Source organism: Leishmania martiniquensis, chromosome 29 (genome assembly GCF_017916325.1).
Source record: "Leishmania martiniquensis isolate LSCM1 chromosome 29, whole genome shotgun sequence".
NCBI lineage: Eukaryota > Euglenozoa > Kinetoplastea > Trypanosomatida > Trypanosomatidae > Leishmania > Leishmania martiniquensis.
The window spans coordinates 145,783-162,542 of NC_090164.1; the positions used below are offsets into that span (position 1 = coordinate 145,783).

At 60.4% G+C, this 16,760-nt stretch overlaps 3 protein-coding genes across 3 annotated transcripts; all 3 read right to left on the reverse strand.

Annotated features, from left to right (window-relative positions):
• Positions 1 to 949: 949 nt before the first annotated feature.
• On the reverse strand, positions 950 to 2,908 carry LSCM1_04332 (uncharacterized protein; the record flags this gene model as incomplete). The annotated part of the gene is made up of 1 exon (XM_067321843.1): positions 950 to 2,908. The coding sequence occupies one exon, from the start codon at positions 2,906 to 2,908 to the stop codon at positions 950 to 952; it is 1,959 nt and encodes a 652-aa protein (XP_067176938.1).
• An 8,938-nt stretch (positions 2,909 to 11,846) lies between these two features.
• LSCM1_04334 (uncharacterized protein) lies at positions 11,847 to 13,193 on the reverse strand (the record flags this gene model as incomplete). The annotated part of the gene is made up of 1 exon (XM_067321844.1): positions 11,847 to 13,193. One exon carries the CDS (start codon positions 13,191 to 13,193, stop codon positions 11,847 to 11,849), a length of 1,347 nt encoding a protein of 448 aa, XP_067176939.1.
• A 1,366-nt stretch (positions 13,194 to 14,559) lies between these two features.
• LSCM1_04335 (uncharacterized protein) lies at positions 14,560 to 15,516 on the reverse strand (the record flags this gene model as incomplete). The annotated part of the gene is made up of 1 exon (XM_067321845.1): positions 14,560 to 15,516. One exon carries the CDS (start codon positions 15,514 to 15,516, stop codon positions 14,560 to 14,562), a length of 957 nt encoding a protein of 318 aa, XP_067176940.1.
• Between the last annotated feature and the right edge of the window lie 1,244 nt (positions 15,517 to 16,760).

The following is a 16,760-nucleotide window of genomic DNA, read 5'->3' on the forward strand; positions in this document are numbered from 1 at the left end:
AAAGAAATCAAAAAAAGGGGGAGGAAGAGTAGCGTTACGAAAGGGAAGAGGGAGCGGAAGACAAGCGCCGCCCTCGTACGAACACTATGCGCTGTGAGATGAGGAGAATGGCAGTGCGATGGCTTACGAAAGGCATGTGGTCATGTGCACCTATGCGCGATGCATGGGATGGGCGGTGCACGTACGACTGAGGTCACAGTGACCGTGTGGGTATGGATGAGGTGGCAGTGTCAACGGTTAGTTCTGTCGGTTGCTCATCCGAGCAGAAGGGGTGGGTGAGGGTTGGTAAAGAGACGGAGAGGGGCGGGATTAGGAGAGGCAAATGTGCACAGACACGTTGAAAGAGTGATGAGCTCATTCAGCCTCTACGTCGAGCGAGGTGAGGCAACGCGCACACGCGCCGGCCTCGAACACCCCCTTCCCTGCATCCTGTACTACCCCCCTTCTCCTCCGTGGCACAGACTCGCACGCGAGAAAGGATGAGGCAGCGCGCTCCAAGAGGCGTTCCGATAGCGCCCGAGAGGTAACTAGCCGCAAGCCCCTACTTTACAGGTTGTGTTCTTCCCGACACGCTTGAGGGCTCACGCACTACGAGCGAAGACGAGGCAGCGGCGAATGAAAGCAGCAGCAGATTTACCCTCCTTACCACTCGACCTCCGGATGCGCACACACACGCACCTACGCATATACGCCCCCCCTTCCACCACCACTGGAGAGGTGCAGGACAGCGCGCCCAGGCGGTCACCGCAGTAGTAAGGTTATCAAAGGCAGAGCGATGACCTGCGCAAGTGAAACACGTCGAAGGGAAGGGGGAGGGAGGCAGAGGAACAGGCCCATGCTCACGCACACACACACGCACATCGGCAAACGGAGCGAGCGGAAGCACTCGTGCAAAGCGCCTCCCTTCCGCATGCGTCAGAGGACTCACGGCTTCTCCGTTTACTCTCCCTCATGCGTCCTCTATGCCACCCTCTGCAATCAGGTAGCTCGCCTGCGCAGGCGGGTGAGAGGGTGCGTGGCGCAGCACGAGCTGGCGCATACCGTGAGAGAGCGTCTTGCGCAACAGCACACGGCAGTGTGACGCGGAGGCCCATGAGAAGCCAAGTGCGGGCACGACAGCGCGAGTAGCTGAGGATGCCGCTGGCACCGTAGAGGAGGTCGTCGGAGAGCGAGCGCGCTTGATGGGCGCCAGCGCGCATTGGCGTTGGCGGGCAGCCGCTGGAATCGCACGCACTTGGTTTGCCACGATAATGCACCAGTTGTGCGTAGTGGCAGCTTGCCGGAGCCGCAAGCCGAGTGCTGTCACAGACGCGTCGTCCTGCGCCACACCTCGCGCGTCGCACTGCCCCGCCACTACTGCAGCCGCGACAGAGTCGAGCACCACCACCGCACGGCCCTGGGAGCCGGCCAGTACACGCACGGCATCAACCAAGTTGCTGCTGCGCGGTGGTTGGCACCTGTCAGGCATCGTGGTGGTGGGGCAGGCAGTTCTTGAGGCCAGGGCAAGCTGCAGATGCGAGGGAGACTGTAGCAACCGCAGCACCTCCGCCACCGATGCGATGTGGCGAATCTGCAGGCGCGACAGCACCATCGGCACCGTGCATGTGCTCTCGACGCAGCGCCACACTGCACTCGCAATGCAGGACGGCAGCTGGTTGATGAGGGGGTGAAGCCGCACAGCGCCGACCGCACGCCTTACAGCCGCAGCGGCCAGAGGCCCGAGCCGTGAGGTGGGCACATCCTCGGAGACCAGGTAGACGACAGCGCAGCGCACCGCCTCGACAGCATCACGATCAAAGACCTCTCTCCACCTTGCTGCAGGGCAGTTGGTGCCACACGCCCCCGCTGCTGTCACCTTGGGGGCCAGAGACGTGAGGCTCGCGCTGTCGGCTAGCGCCAAGGCGACCGCCGCATGGCAAGCATCGGTCGCAGCCTGCTGCAAGAGGCACTGAAGCATCAGCTGAGTTTTGCCCGCCCCCGCTTCACCGTACACCTCGGTAACCCACCCACTGCGGAAGCCACCTCCACCCAGTGCCTGATCCAGTCCCAGGCAGCCGGTTGAGCACCAGTACGTCGACGGGCCAGCTGCTGCGGTCGTGTATGGAGAGGCAGCCACGTTGTCGGGCGCAGCGAGGAGGGGCTGATAGAAAGACAAGTTGGAGTGGAGAAGAGAGAGGGCCGTGCATGTCTGCAGCACACGGCCGCCTGATGCCGGCGCGCCCTGCCCATCTTTCCGCAGATTGCCGTCAAGGTGGCGGTTGGACAGTGCTGCGTTGGCCGTCCAGCGAATGAGAGCCGACAAGGCCTCCTCCTCCTCTTCAAAGGCAGTGTGCGCCATGCCGCACGCCCCTGGCTGTGAGTGCGCTGTCGCCGAATTTGGCGGAGTCGCACGCGGGAGTCGACAACAATGATGACGCAGCGCTTCTCGCAGGCTTGGGCCCTCCTCGGTCAGGTACAGAAGAAGTGCGTCCACGCTGGGCTGTGGGCAGGCACTCTTGAACCCCTCTCCTGACTCCGCCTGCCTGTGTCGCGCACTCGGAACGCCGATGTCGGCCATGACAAGGTCAATCAACGTTTTCAACGCCTCCCGTGCTTGCTCAGTCCTCCACGGTAATGAGCGCGGTGCGCCTGGAAGCAGCGAGGCGCAGCGGGTATCTTCTCGTGTCGACGGAGAGAAGGCTGGCGCATATGAGCAGCAGGCAGCAAGGGCGTCGCGCAGCACATGCAAAGCGCTGAAGCTGCAAAGAGAGTCCACAGGTGCGGTGTCGCTGTCTCCGCCCGACGGCATGGGACACCCTCTTTCCTTCTCGCCTCCCTCTGCTTCCCTGAGCTGCAAAGCTGCCAAGTGCGATGGCTCACATTCGCCTCCGTCGCCACGCATGTGTGTGATGGGCATTACCATGCCCATGGTTGGGAAAGAGGAAGAGGTGGTGTGAGCGCCTCTTGCCACCACAGCCCATCGAATGCGCGCCGTATGTACGACCACCTCACGCGAATCCTTTAGTGCTCAGTCGCCTCGTACGCGCAGATGCGCATTCCGGAAGACACACACACACACAGAGAAAGAGGAGAGAGACTCTGCCCCCTTTGAAGCTGCGCAGGTCTGTGTTAAGAAACAGCAGTGCTGCGGCGGCCGCGTATGGGAGAAGCCGGGGAAAAAAATACCTGAATAAGGCGCCCGTGTATGTACGGGGCTGTGAGCGTTTGACGTGAAGAGAGACAGTTAGGCGAAAGCAACGAGTTGCTCACGCTGCGGTGGGCAGGGGAGCACACGGGTGCATCAGTGTTGTAATGGCTCCTTTGTTGAAGGATCAAGCGGCGGCGCCAGGTATCAGGAGGAGACGTCGTGGGTGAAAGCGTGGGACGCAGAAGCCACAGAGACAACGTGAAAGGGGCGACGAGCGCTTCATAAACACGGCAGGTCTGTCACAGAGTCCGCCACTGCCGTTGCAGCATGTTTGTACGTGTGACCACCGAGCCGCGCAAGCGAGAGCTCATGAGCATTGTCCAAGTGACGCACTACCCCGCCACTCGGCCACTGTGAAAAGCTTTAGCCTCATCTCGCGCACGCCATCCCTGAGGAAGGGCCTATCTGTATCACTCACGTTCGGGTACGGTACTGCCAGTCATCGTTAAGTGTGCCATGGAGCGAAGCAGGGGAAGAGGAGAAGGTGCGATTGGAGGCGACAGCGGCAGAGGAGGCGTGTGCTAAGGTTGGGGAGAAGGGAAGGAGAGCCAAACGCCGGGGGATAAAGGGGAACAGGGAAGTTGGCACCACCACCACGACCACCACCGCGAGGGGAGGAGATGAAGAAAAAAAAGAGGGGTGAGGCACTCTCACGCACACCGCCCTTGGCGCCATTATCGCTGACTACACAACCAGCACTGCTCGCACGGTGGGAAAGGGCGCGGAACGGCTCTTCTTCTCAGCGCCCGGTCCGGCACAGGGGTACAACTTCCCTCCTCCCCCGGCCTCCCTCGGAGGCCATCGCCCCGTGCGAGGCAGCCCTATAGACACGCATCACATCCATGCGTCGCCTCGGTCTTATGCGGGCAGCCTTCCTGACTGGAGCTCTGACTACCTTCAGCTCGCAGGCTGCCATACACACGCACACACGCATACGCACACGAGAGAGGGAGGCATGATGACCGTAGTTGACAAGAGAAGTCGGAGCGGCAGCGGATTTCAGTCAGCGCACAGCCACAAAAAGGGAGCTCGCGAAAGGGGAAAATGAGGGGTGAAGAAGGTGGAAGGGCGGCCACCTCCGCCTTTGGGAGAAGGGCAGGAGAAAGAAAGGGAGAAGGGGGAAGGGGCCCTGTGGTAGTGCACGTGTGGGGGGAGGGGGGAGGGAGGGGGGGCCAGATACTAAGGCATGCATCGCAAGACATTCGGAAGAAAAAGAGAGAGCCCAAATGACCACCTGCGCATCAGTGCACATGAGGCCCGCGGACTCACTCCAGCCAAACCGCCTTTACGCCTGCAAGTACGCATACCTCCTCCAGCCCGTGCCGACGAAGTCATGACTGCCCCACTGCAGGTCGCAACACGAACAACAACAAAAGGCAAAGTTTTAAGGCGGCAGCCACGGCTCGACGACACCGAAATGCGCGCACAGAGAAGAGAAACCAACTGTGGCCTCCCTCGATCCCTTCCCACACACACACACGCACTGCAGCGCACGATAGGCAAAAGAGGTATCCGCAAAGCCACGAGCTTGGAGAGGCAGGAGGCATGCAGGCAACCGAGACGGAGGCAGCGGGGTAGGAGGGGTCAGGAGAGCGGGCGAAGAGCTATTGCACAGCGGGAGCAAGTAGGGAAAGAAACGAAGCACACACACAGAGAGAGAGAAAGAGAAAGCGAAAACGACCCGGTGGATGCGCGTGTGTGTCAGTTTGGTACGTTACACGGCCAGAGATGATGAGAAAAGGGGGGAAGAGGGAGGGAGCAGGGTGGTGGTGGCGACGCGCATGCAATCGTGATGGGCAAAAGCGGAACACATGAAGAGGAGGGGCCAAGTACCACAGTAGACAAGACAATCCGGAAGGCGGCAACGACCCCGGGCGCGCCCGATGCGACGCACTCAGTCCCCGCCGAGTCCTCGGTGCTCATGCACCTCACTCTCCTGCGCCGGCGCATGCGCTATTCACGACGCCTGCGCCTTTAAAAGAGAGAGAGATGTACACATGCAGAAAGGTGCGGAGCATAAAGCCTGTCAGGGTGCAAAATTCACGCACAAGCCCGAGCACTGCGGGTTCGCGCGAAAGGCGACCAGTGGCTGTGACTACACGTGGTTGGGAAGAAAAGGGTGCAGTCAGAAGATAGGCAGAAGTTTGCCAGAAGCGCAGACAATTGAAACAGAGAGCGAGAGAGAGAGAGGCGGTGGAGAAGGCGAGCCCTTCCCCAGGCGGTAGTTAGCGCCAGTCTACCCCTCAAGATGGCTGTGGACCCCTGGTGCTGATGGACCCCCATCAAGCACCGGCGACGTGTGTGTGAATGGGGCTACTGCGTGGCAAGGCCGCCCTCAATGTCAGCTGGTGGCCGGCCGGGGAGGCGCAAGGTGGACCGCAGACACGTCGCATTCTTTTCAAAAGGGGGCGCCAGAGACCTTCGCGAGAGCTGTGAGTATTTCAGAGATACAAATGCCCGTCTAGCCACGCAACGGCGCCGGAGCGGGCACGGCATCTCTCGCTCCGCTGATTTCTGCGCCGCCGCTCCCCTTCCGTGCCGCTGCCACTGCGTCGCGCAAGGAGGAGGAGGAGGTCTGCCTGTCGGAGTAGCAAGGTAAATCACCCGGGGTGTGAAAGAAGCATGGCTCGTTGCCGCCCTTAGAAGCGCCTCGCAGCGGCGCTGCGAGCAGCTCTGGGGGCTGGCACAGATCTGTTGCGTTGGAGCACCCCGTTTCACCAGAAACCCTGGCAACACCCACATCGACAGTGCCGGCTCCCTGATTAACACTGCGCGGCGCCGACGTCGGGGCACCTTCGCCATTGAGGTCCTCCACCACTGACCACGCCCCGCGTTGTGTGCTGGCACCGTCGCCTCGGCTGGAGCGGCGGATGTAAAGCGAAGCCCGGCGCCCCTCCGCCGCGCCGCGGCCGTCGCCACGAGCAACGCTCATCTCAGCCCGCCGCAGCGAACGCGTCTCGCGATCGAGCGCCTCACGGGCACGCAGTTGCCGGGTTAGGTAGGTAACACTCTCCAACAGCTTTTTCTCTGCTGCGCGCTGTCGCTTCGACTTCTCACGCTCTGCGCGCAGCTCGCTCTCGAGACGCTGTGTGGCAGCCTCGACACAGTCAAGCTGACGCCGAAGAAGCGCTGCGTCCGCGCTCGCGGGCTCAACACAGCCGGCGCTGCAGCCTTGCCCATGTGTCGCCGCGGCATTTGCAGAAGCCCTACGAGAGGATTCTGCAGGCTGATGCTGGGAAGCTGCGTGGGCCGTAGTGGCGGTTTCGCAGCGGCCAGCACCGCTGCCGTCAGCGCCATTAGCAAGTGCCTCATGGGCCTGAAGCTTCTCCCGCAGCCTTCGCACCTCGTTCTCTAGGGAAGTAGTGTAACGTCTGGCATCGTCGCACGGACATCGAAGCTTACGCTCCGCTTCGCTAGAGGCATCTCTCTTTCCGTTCAGCTGAGAAACGTCGACACCGATGCTTGGCAAAGCGCCGCTCGCCGTCACAGCCCGCGACTCCTTGACCCTCGTCGTCAACTGCCGCAGCTGCTGATCTAGATCCGCCTTCGCTTTTTCTGTGGATTGAAGTGTGTTGCGGGCGAACTGCAGCTTCCGGAGCATTTCCTCCAGCTCGTAGTGGTGACTCGGCATTGGAGACGGCGAGGTGTTGTAGCTGCCGTTCTTGGGCGGCCCGCCACTGGCCACGGCTTCGATGAGCACGGGGCACGGCCTCGTGGTTGTGATGGTGCCCTCATCTCGGCGCTCCGGCACTGGCAGCGCCGTGCAAGCCGAGGCATCGGTGTTCCTCGCCAGACTTAGCCGAAGCTCCTCCTCCCTTTCTTGCAGGAGCTTCGACAGCTTCGCATTACGTTGACTGAGAATCGCCACCTCAGTCTTGGCATCACTAAGCCTGCGCAGCGCCTCCCTCTTGGCGCCGTGCAGTTCCTCGTTGCACTCATCAGCCGCGGCGAGCTGCAGCTTCAGCATCTCAATGGTCTCGTCCCGCTCTCCGACGGACCGCTCAAGCACGGCAGCAGCCTCGCCCATCTCTGTCAGCTCCGCCTCGAGTGTGATAGCATCGTACAGGGCAATCAGGAGCTCTCGCTGCGCCTCCGCTGCGATGTTGCGCACCTCATCCACTGTTGCCTGCTCTAGTCGCCGCCGGCGCAGCGAGTCTTCGCTCGCGCACACGTCCGCCGCGTCTACGGGTGACGGATTATGCGCAAAGTCCTCCTCTCTAATGCTATCGAGAAAGGCGCGGATTCGACTCGCAATATGTGCGTCGTTTCGTTCCTCGTCGCTGTCCCCTCCGCTCTCCTCGTCGCTTGCACTGTCGACGTCCTCGAGTAGGCTGGAGTCACCCGAGACACCGAGCGCTCGAGCACCGGAGGCGCGTCGCCCTTCAAGCACACGTGACGTGGGAGCAAAGAGCTCCCCCTCCTCTTGCGTCGCCTGCTGCCCACGCTCTCTCTCCAGCTCACGCTTCGGCGCCGCCATTCGCGAGATGGATACTGGCAGCACCCTTGCAGGGGTATCGTGAAGAATCGAGTGGCTCCGTGACGGCGTCACCCCACGTGTCACCCTCCCGCCGCGTCGCGATGCGTTGACCTGAGGAGGGCGAGTCCGACGTTCGCAAAGGCGGGCTTGCAGGGCCGAAGGGGTCGTATATACGTATGGTGAGAAGCACCTCAGCCTCCTGTCTCTTAGAGGTGCGGGGGGGAGGATGCAAAAACCTTTGCAGGTGTCTATGTGTGTGTGGAGTGGAAAGCTACGCGAGAAGCCCAGACACGCGCGCAGGGGGGGGATGGTGGAATACACAGACGGGGCCACTCAACGCGCACATACAGAGACACACGGAGACGTGCAGTGGAAGCAGCGCTACAGTACCCTTCTCTACACAAATACGCACATGCACACACGTTTGCGCTGGTCCCTCTCCGCACTCGCGGCGTCTGCGTGTACGCGGCGCGTCGATGAGAGAAGAACCGAGACGAAAAGTGGCCGCAGGTGCTGGAGAGGACGACGCCAGATGGAAAAGTGGGCGGTGGGTGCACGTGCTGTCTAATCAAAGGCCAATCTGCATGTGTTGAGCAGCACTGCCACCACCACCAGCGCACACACACTCAAGCAGGCACCAGCGAAGCAGATGAATGAAGGGGAAGTCTCCGATGGGAAAGAGCAAACGCTCACAGGGGCAAAAAAAAAAGTGGAAAGAGAAGCGCGAGGGGAATGGGGCGCACGCAGTGGAGATGGGCGAATCAAGCGCGCAGAATACAGGTAAGCGAGATGGTATAGGGTAGAGGGGGAGGGGGAGGGGGAGGGGGGCTATGCGTGTGGATGCGGCGCGTGCAGCCGAGCAAATGCTGTCACCACTGACGATCCGCAGCAAAGAGAAGGTGCCTGGCGTCAGTCCCACTCGCACCCCCGTACGCCAAAGCCTAACCGTTTGCTTATCTGTATATGTATCTGTCTATTTATATATATATATATATGGATGAGGGTGGGCGGGTGGGGTGAAGCTGCGAGTGTTCGATAAACAACCCTCTCCCCTGTAGGCCGCAGAATGTACGTTGGCGACCTCCCGCACGTCACGGGCCCCAACGCTGCGAGGAAGGAGGAGGGCGTGTATATAGAAAAGAAAAAAATCCAACAGGGAGGCGGAGGGGGAGACGGCAGCCATCTAACGACCAAAGAGGAGGAAGTACACGTCACACGCCGCCCAGAGACACGCCCGACGTCGAATAGAGGAATTCGGCTGAGGGTAAGCAGAGATACACACCCTCACAGAAAGAGAGATGCGAAAAAAAACGCAACAGCAGCAACAGCCAACGGCAGCGTCATAGGAAACACGCGAAACAGAAGGCGGCGCGGGACGGAAAGGGCCAGCAGTGACGGCGACAGTTCAAATAAAATAAGCTGTGAGGGAAGGCAGAGAGAAAGAGGGGAAGAGAGATGGAAAGGGTATCGCCTGCAAGCACTATCGGTGTCTTACTCGCTCCGCTACGCTGCGGTGCGGAGCGGCGGGGGCGACCAAGTCAATGGGGGTCGAGGGAGGCCGAGGTGACGATAGCGTGGTCACCCCTTGAACGTCAGCTCGAGTGCGCTGCTGAGAGAAAAAGAGAGAGCCGCAGTCGTGCTCTGCCCTGATGTGATGTGGAAGTGCAACGGAGATGACAGAAGAAAAAAAATTAGTGCGATCTTCCTCTGTGTGTGTGTGTTTGCGCTGAGGGCTGAATGTGTATGAGCTCTAAAGGCGCAGAGATGTGCGCTGCGCCTTCTTTGGGTCCGATACGTACCCCTGCAGGGCTGCGCAAGAACTTGGCAAGGGCTTCACGACCTTCACGTCATGCGATGCGATGCGACGCGGGGCGGAGAGGAGCATATAAGAGGCCGCCGTGATGCGCCCAGACATGAACGCGCACATGCGCCGGTGCCATTTTGTGAGGCGTTAAGGCGAGTAATCGAGTGCGCGGTCATGCCATGACGACGGTGCGCAGCATGTGCGAGCGATGCACATATGGGGAACGGCGCAGAGTGAAATCGCGCGGGAGAAGTGGGGGGAGAGATGAGAGTAGAGAAGCGGCGGGGAAAAGAAGGGAGAGAGGGCATTCTGAGTGTGGCTGACAGACGCGGTGCATCGAGGCCGCCGCCTTAAGGTCTGGCGACCACTGAGATGCGCGGCAAGTATAAAGAATACGAGGCAGGAGGCCCAAAGCCAAGGGGCAGTCGCCGTCTGAAAGCACAAAGCGCTGCATGGTCCCCGACCACGCACCACCACACGTAGGCTACCTCAGCGATGGGAATGGGCTTCGCCTCTCTCTCTCCGGCTGAAGGAGGATGAAAGACAACAGAAACGGCACAGGTAGGGAGGGAGCGCACGCCGGAAAAGGGGGGTGACCGAGGAAAGAGAGGGAGGAGGGGCAACTGCAAGCGTGCACGCGTGAATCGTATGGAGGAGCTCCTTCGCTTTGTTCTCCGACGCAGTCCCTCTTCCACCCCTCCCCTCTCCACACACCACACACTTTCCTCCCATCCCTGCATAGGGCCGATAGTGGATGCAAAGGAGAGGCACTGAGGCGGCCCCGCCTCGCCTGCTGCTCTCCTTCCCTCGCTGCGTGTCGTGTTTTCTCAGCCATGAAGTCGGGCGTGCGTGCGCGTTCGTGTGTGCCCCACGGACACCCTCCTCCCTGTCCCTACTCGAGCATCGGGCGTGACCAGAAAGCAATGAAAAGCGCATAGAATCACGCGCGCACAGATGTGGCAGTCGACGTTGGATCGCCCCTACTAAAACACATACACCCACAATACATATGTGTGTGGACACGACGTATCTAGAAGAGGGGTGGTAAAGATACGCTAAGCGGCAGCAGCAGTAACAGAAGCAAAGACAAGGGTGATCGGCGTGGCTGAGAGCGATGTGATGCACGTCTGCAGGCCAGTCACGTGGAAGAGTGGAAGAGAGAGGTGAGACACAGAGGCAGGGGCACAGCAGGCTGCAATCAAGGCAGCCACGATCACCTGCTCAGGGACAAAAGATACGAACGACAAATAGGCGGCGCAATCAAAGTCGTGGGCATCGCCCGCAAACGAAGGAAGAGGCGAAGAGGAAAAAGTGTCGAGGGGGCCAAAGCGCGCCTGAACCCACGCATCACACCAAAAGAGACGGCACACTGCGGCACAAGCTGGGAGACACGCACAGACACAGAGAACGGAGGGGAACGAGACGCGAACAACTCGAAAAAGATGGATCAAGTGGGCACCCTGTCACCCTTTCCTCATTTCACATGTGTATGGGGCGTCGACGCGAAAGGAGCACGCACTGAAGCAGTGGTGTAGGCAGTTGCACGCTTCTCGCTCTCTGCGGCTCTTGCGGTCGGAGGCCGATGCAGTGCCAATGGTGGGGTGACGGCGCCGGAGGGTGCGTGGAGAGGGGGGAAAAATGTCCACGAAAAGCAGAAGAGAATGAGAAGCAAAGCAGGAAAAAAGAAACAGCGAAAAGTGGCGTGCCTCAAAACGGAAGTCGGCGCAGTCTGCCACACACATACACACGTGCCCCTGCGTGCGAAGGGTTACAGCAACATCGACGGCTGGCAGGAGTGATGCGCATCGGCAAAGGGACAGGGCAGACAGTCCTGGGGAAGGGGGGAGGGGGGCAGCACATATGAGCGGCGGGAAAAGGTCACGCGAGAGAGGAAGAGAGGCAAAGTCATTCGTACACAGACCTGTGTCCACAAGCACAGGCATTATCGCCGCAGAGCCAGAAATGTATGCTTGCGCCCGAGCAGGAACGCTCACACACACACACACAAACTTGCACAGGTACATTAATCAATGAGCACCAAACGAGAAGACGCGCCAGGGTCCAGCAATCCAAACCCCAAGCCCCCCCTTTTCTATTGATGTCGGCTGACAGAATGACAAAGAAGCAGTTCTAAAAGGAGAAAAATAAACGAGAGAAATGTGTGTATACGCTCAACGCTCCGATTTGTTGGCATAGGCACCTGCTCCTGCGTCGCCCTCATGAGCCCCCACCACCAACACCCCACACATGCACACGCTCATGCACGGAGTTACACGAAGGGCTCCATGAGGGCCCGGCAAAACGCCACGTATGCACCACACGCACACAGAGAGATCGGCCGCATCCGTTTACGGTGCGAATTCGTGCACACACACACGTTACGCAAACAAAAATAAAACGTCGTTTTCGCCACCGCACTTCTCGAGCTCTTTTTGGAACTCCTCCGCCGTCGATGCCGTCACGTACTTCGCGCAGCCCTCAAAGCGCTCGACAGCCGTTGCCTCCGTAAGTGCATCGGCTGCGTCGCTGAAAGACGAAAGAGCGGAGGAGAGAGAGGTGATCGTGGCGACCTCTACACTGGCACCTTCGGCCTCGTGAGACGAAGCTCCGCTTAACTGCGCCGCATCGTCATGGCCACAATTAATGCTCCGTCTGTGCGAAAGGATCGCCAGCGAAGGGCTAAACTGCAGGCAGCTGCGCATGAGCGACCCTTCGCCGCCGTCCTCTCCATTACTACTCGCCGCTGTATCCGTAGGCAACGCCGTCAGCGCCACGGCTGCAGGGGTCTTGGAGCGGACAAAGTCAAGCCACACCACTTCTTCCTCACCTTCGGCGCCGCTCTTTTCGGCATCCGCTAACGTAGCCTCGAACGCGCTGCCATCATCGTCACCAGCGTCGCTAGTGTGCTGCAGCTGCCGCGTCGACTCCGGCGCCGCGCCCACCTCCTCACCAGCCAACGCCGGGGCGATGAGCGGTGTCTCTGTGAGCTCCTCCGTGGACATGAGCACGGCACCCTCAGGTGTATCGCACATCCGAAGAGGGGTGAAGCGTCGAAGCGCGACCGCCTGCCGACGGCGGCGGTCATCGGGGCCATTGTTGTCCCGGAGATAACCCGGCAAGTAGCCTCCGCCGACGGAGCAAAGCACAGAACCAAACGCAGTCCCAATGCCTGGCATCACCATTGACCCCACCGCCGCTCCTGCTGCACCACCGGCGACGGTGCCGACGCTTGCGTAGAGCGAGGTGAGCACTTCGTAGCGGTATTGCCGCAGCGACATGCGGCTTTCCTCATCGCGCCATAAGGCGACATTGCTGGTGAGGAGGGTGCAGGTGGTGATGCCGATGTGCAGCGCGGCCGTCGTGATCGCTGAGGCCACCGAGCCATGTAGGCCGAACGAGGTCACCTGGTAAAAAAGGGAGCGCTTCGCCAGAGAGCTCAACGCATCTGTGGCGGAGAGGCCGCCGGCGCAGTCACCGATGAGGTGGAGCAGCCACTGCAACTGGCGCGGCGTGCGCATGGAGACGCGAACGACGAGTAGTCGAACCGCCTCTCGCTGCACGTGGCCGCGAATGGTGGATGAAGACACAAGCGCCTCGCCCAGAATCTCCGGTGTCAGTCTCCCAGCCGCAGCAGACATCAGCACCGCCTTCGTCACCTTAGTGCCCAGGCACGTGCCTACCAGCGTGAGCCTCGACGTGTGATGGCGAGAGATGCACGACTGCATCGCTGAGGAGCGGGCGTCACCGATGCGGCTGGGGTGAATGCAGGAACGAGTCGCCACTGGTACGGTCAGCAGCACCAAACGAGGCCCCACGAAAACTTCTCCGATGCAATCCGCACGACTCAGCGAGAGCGAAGCAGCAGCGAAGCGAGCAGAGAAAAAATGGAACAAACAGCAAGATAAACAACAGCACCCCAGAAGCACACCGGACCACTGTGATGCGCCTCTCAGTGTCCTTTTATCTTGGAAAAAGCGCCTTCGGCACAGCACCACAGCCGACGAGAGCTCCGCTATCCAAGAGGTACCGGAAGAGTGCAGCGAAGGCAGACGCCAGGTGATGATTGGCCTCACCCGCGCAGGCAAAAAAGGGGGGAAGCCAAGGCAAAAAGCTATACGAAGAAGTAGAAAAAAAGGGAGAGCAAACGAGGGTGGTCTGTAGGGGTGTGAAGTGAAAGCTAAAGGGCTGCCAAGTGTTGCGGAGAGAGAGCGAGCGAGACAAACAGAGGAAGGGGCAACGCGGTACCTCAACTGCGATGGCCACGATGAATTTGTTTTTCTCGCGCCAGGAGGCGAGGTGGGAAATGCGACAGTGCCAGAAATGCGCAGGTGAATGCACCGCAGAAGAAGGGGAAGAGGAGGAGGTGAAATCCGTCAGTACGAGAGAGCGAGTGGACAGGTGCACCGCGCACAACGATTCTCCATGCCAGTCGACGTTTTTGTGCCCGCTTGTACTCTCTCGTCGTGCCCACATACAGCCCGCAGCGCACGACGGCAATGAAATAAAGCCGGCCGCTCCCAGGCGTCCGACGGGCAGCACCACCGCCGCTGCTGATGCCAACGCAGCTTGTCCCCCTCTCAGGGAGCGGTTCTTCTCTTCAAGTCGGCGCAGAGGCGCTCGTGGTGCTTGAGCTTGTCTTCTTTTCGAAGCCTCAGCTGCATGTAGACATCCTCTGGGAAGAGGCGGTGCATCATCGATCACAAGCAGTCAGAGAGAGAAAAGGTGGGGTCTTCCGACACACACGCACACGTACGCGCATACTCGGCATGGAGACTCAGAAACAAAAAGGCAGCTATTGGATGGAATAAAAAGAAGAGGCTCAGCAAGGCAAAGAAAAGAGGAGGCGGCAGGGGGCAGCGCATCGCGCCTGCCGCTTTGCGCTTTCACATCTATGAATCTACTGTACCCGCCGCACCACGATGGGGTCACGAAGGGGAAGGGGGGAGGGCACAAGCTTTGTGCTCGCGGGTTGGGAGAAGAGGGGAGGATGGGGCCAGTGACTTCGTGCGCGCACGCAGGTTTACCTGCGCCTTCCGCAGTGCCGACGCCGGCGACGTCCCGTTGTGTCTGCTCGCATGCGCTTCTTCAGCGTCACTTCGAGCACACGCAGGTACACGAGGGAAGCTGTCGCCGCTGCCGCTCCGCCCGGTTAATCGCACTCGTTACCCGCACATCACGGCGGTTCTTTGCCAAAAGGTCGAAGCGCGGCACTCCAGCAGCGCGCCGCGCCGCCCCCTCGTCGTAGAACTCACCGCGCATGATGCGTGTCATGACCGGCTCACCCTTGCAAAGCTGTTGATGATGCGGGTTGTCCAGCACCCATCGCCCTCCCCTGCGCTCTGCGATTCGGTCCGCCGTGTATGTGTTCGGCACCGTTAAGGAAGCACCCACCTGCGCACCGGTGAGGTGCACGTACGGGTCGACGGCGCGGCGACGCGGAATCGTTTGCTCGTGGCGCAGCACCGCTTGCTGGTGGTGATACGCCTTCCACCGCTCTTTTAGCGCCTCGTAGGGGGTCAGTGCCGCGTCTGCCGGTCGGGCGTCGATGCCACGCTCGTGTTTGCTCTTTTGCAGCGCCAAGAGGAAACATGAGCGCCGAGCAGCACCTGCTTCCTCCTGTGACGCCGCACTCGCGGACAGCTTCGCCGGCGCACCGCAAGCCTGCAGGGGCTGCTGCTGGGCAGGAGGCGCCTTGCCTGCGTGTCCGATCTCCTCCATTTGGCGGCGGAGGTACGAAGACACATCAAGCGAGGGGCGGGAAAGAGGTCCGCGACGGTGGGGGTCGCACCATGCCGGTCGTGCGCCCCTGCCAACACCGCCAGCAATACCAACCAGCGCTGCCGCAGAGGTGAAGGGTATCCGAAACGCCGGCCCCGTAGAATCGCACCCGCCCAGGCCACCACTCTTCGCCCGAGCAGTGCTGCGCTCCTCTCGATCACGGTGGGTCTGGGCTACGGCGCGTGCGCACTGGCTAGAGCTTTTCTGAAAGATCCGCTCTACAGCGATGCCGTTGCGCTGGCGAGCCTCGTCACCGACGCTGCTGCCCATGCTCGTGCTGTGTCTCGCCGAGGAGGCGTAGGTGTGCATAAAGGAAGTGCCCTTTTGTACTTGTGCGTTTGTTGGTGCACGCGGCACTGCGGGAAGTGCGAAGGGGCAAGAGGGGGGGGCCGGCACTGAGGCAGAGAGGAGCGGTCAGCTGCACATGCACTCGGCTATGCGTGCCCTGACTCTCGAAAGAGCTCACAGTCTGCTGTTTTCTTCTTTGTGTGTATGTGTGTGTGTGTGTGTGTCCGTTCCCTCTTTCTTTCCTGATGCGGCTGACTCCGCTGAGAGAGCCCACAGATCGGCGGCGCGCCACCCCTGAGAGACGGAGGAGAAAAGAGGAAGGGGAGGCCTTGTGAGAAGGGGGTGCGTAGGAGGGATGGTAAGGGTCAGTGGCACAGGGAGGAGCGTGTTAGCGACGGTAGAGTTGACAGTGCATCGGGGGGAGTGGGGCGGAGGAAGGCGGCGACGGGTGGGCAAAGGGTGTGAACGAGTAGCAGCGAAGAGGGAACGCCGAAAGGAACGGACGATTTGGTGCCACGTGGGAAAGGGAGAGGACGATGTGGAGACCAGTGCACCACCTCAGGGGCGCACGCACTGCACGCCGTCTGCTACCGCATGGCACCGGTTCCATGCATCTCCCCCACCCCTACACGTGCCTCTTGCCCGTGAAGCAGATGTCGCTGCGCCTGCGTAAGGTGAGGGTGCGCACGGAAAGGTCCACGCAAGCATACAGGAAGGGTCTTCTCAATGGGGAGGGGGGCAGCCGTGTGATGCAAGCAGGTGCAGCGAGAAAGCTCTCTCTAATGAGAAGGCCCTTCCCTTTGGTTACTTGGGTGTACGTGTTCACTGCGAATCAAAAAAAAACAGCAAAGGGGAAAAAGAAATACAGCGAGAGGAGCGAGAGCGAATCCAATGCACATCACACTGGCGCATCTGCCCCCTTTCGCAAGCACGCAAACCTCCACACACACAGACAGAGAGAGACAGACAGACAGACAGAGATGCGTACCGCCTTCCATCCAACACTTCACCCATTAGTGACAGCGCAGAGGCCGAAGCTGGCGTGGCCGAGAAGAATGAAGTGCTAGCAACGCATGCACATATATGAAGAGCGATGTGGAAAGCACGGAGTTGAGGAAAACAGAAGAAACCTTTGCCACGACAGAGAAGTCGACGTGAGGAGGCCGATACGGCAGCTTTTGATGTCCTGCACGCTCCGCTCGCATCACAGATAGCGCTGTCCCATC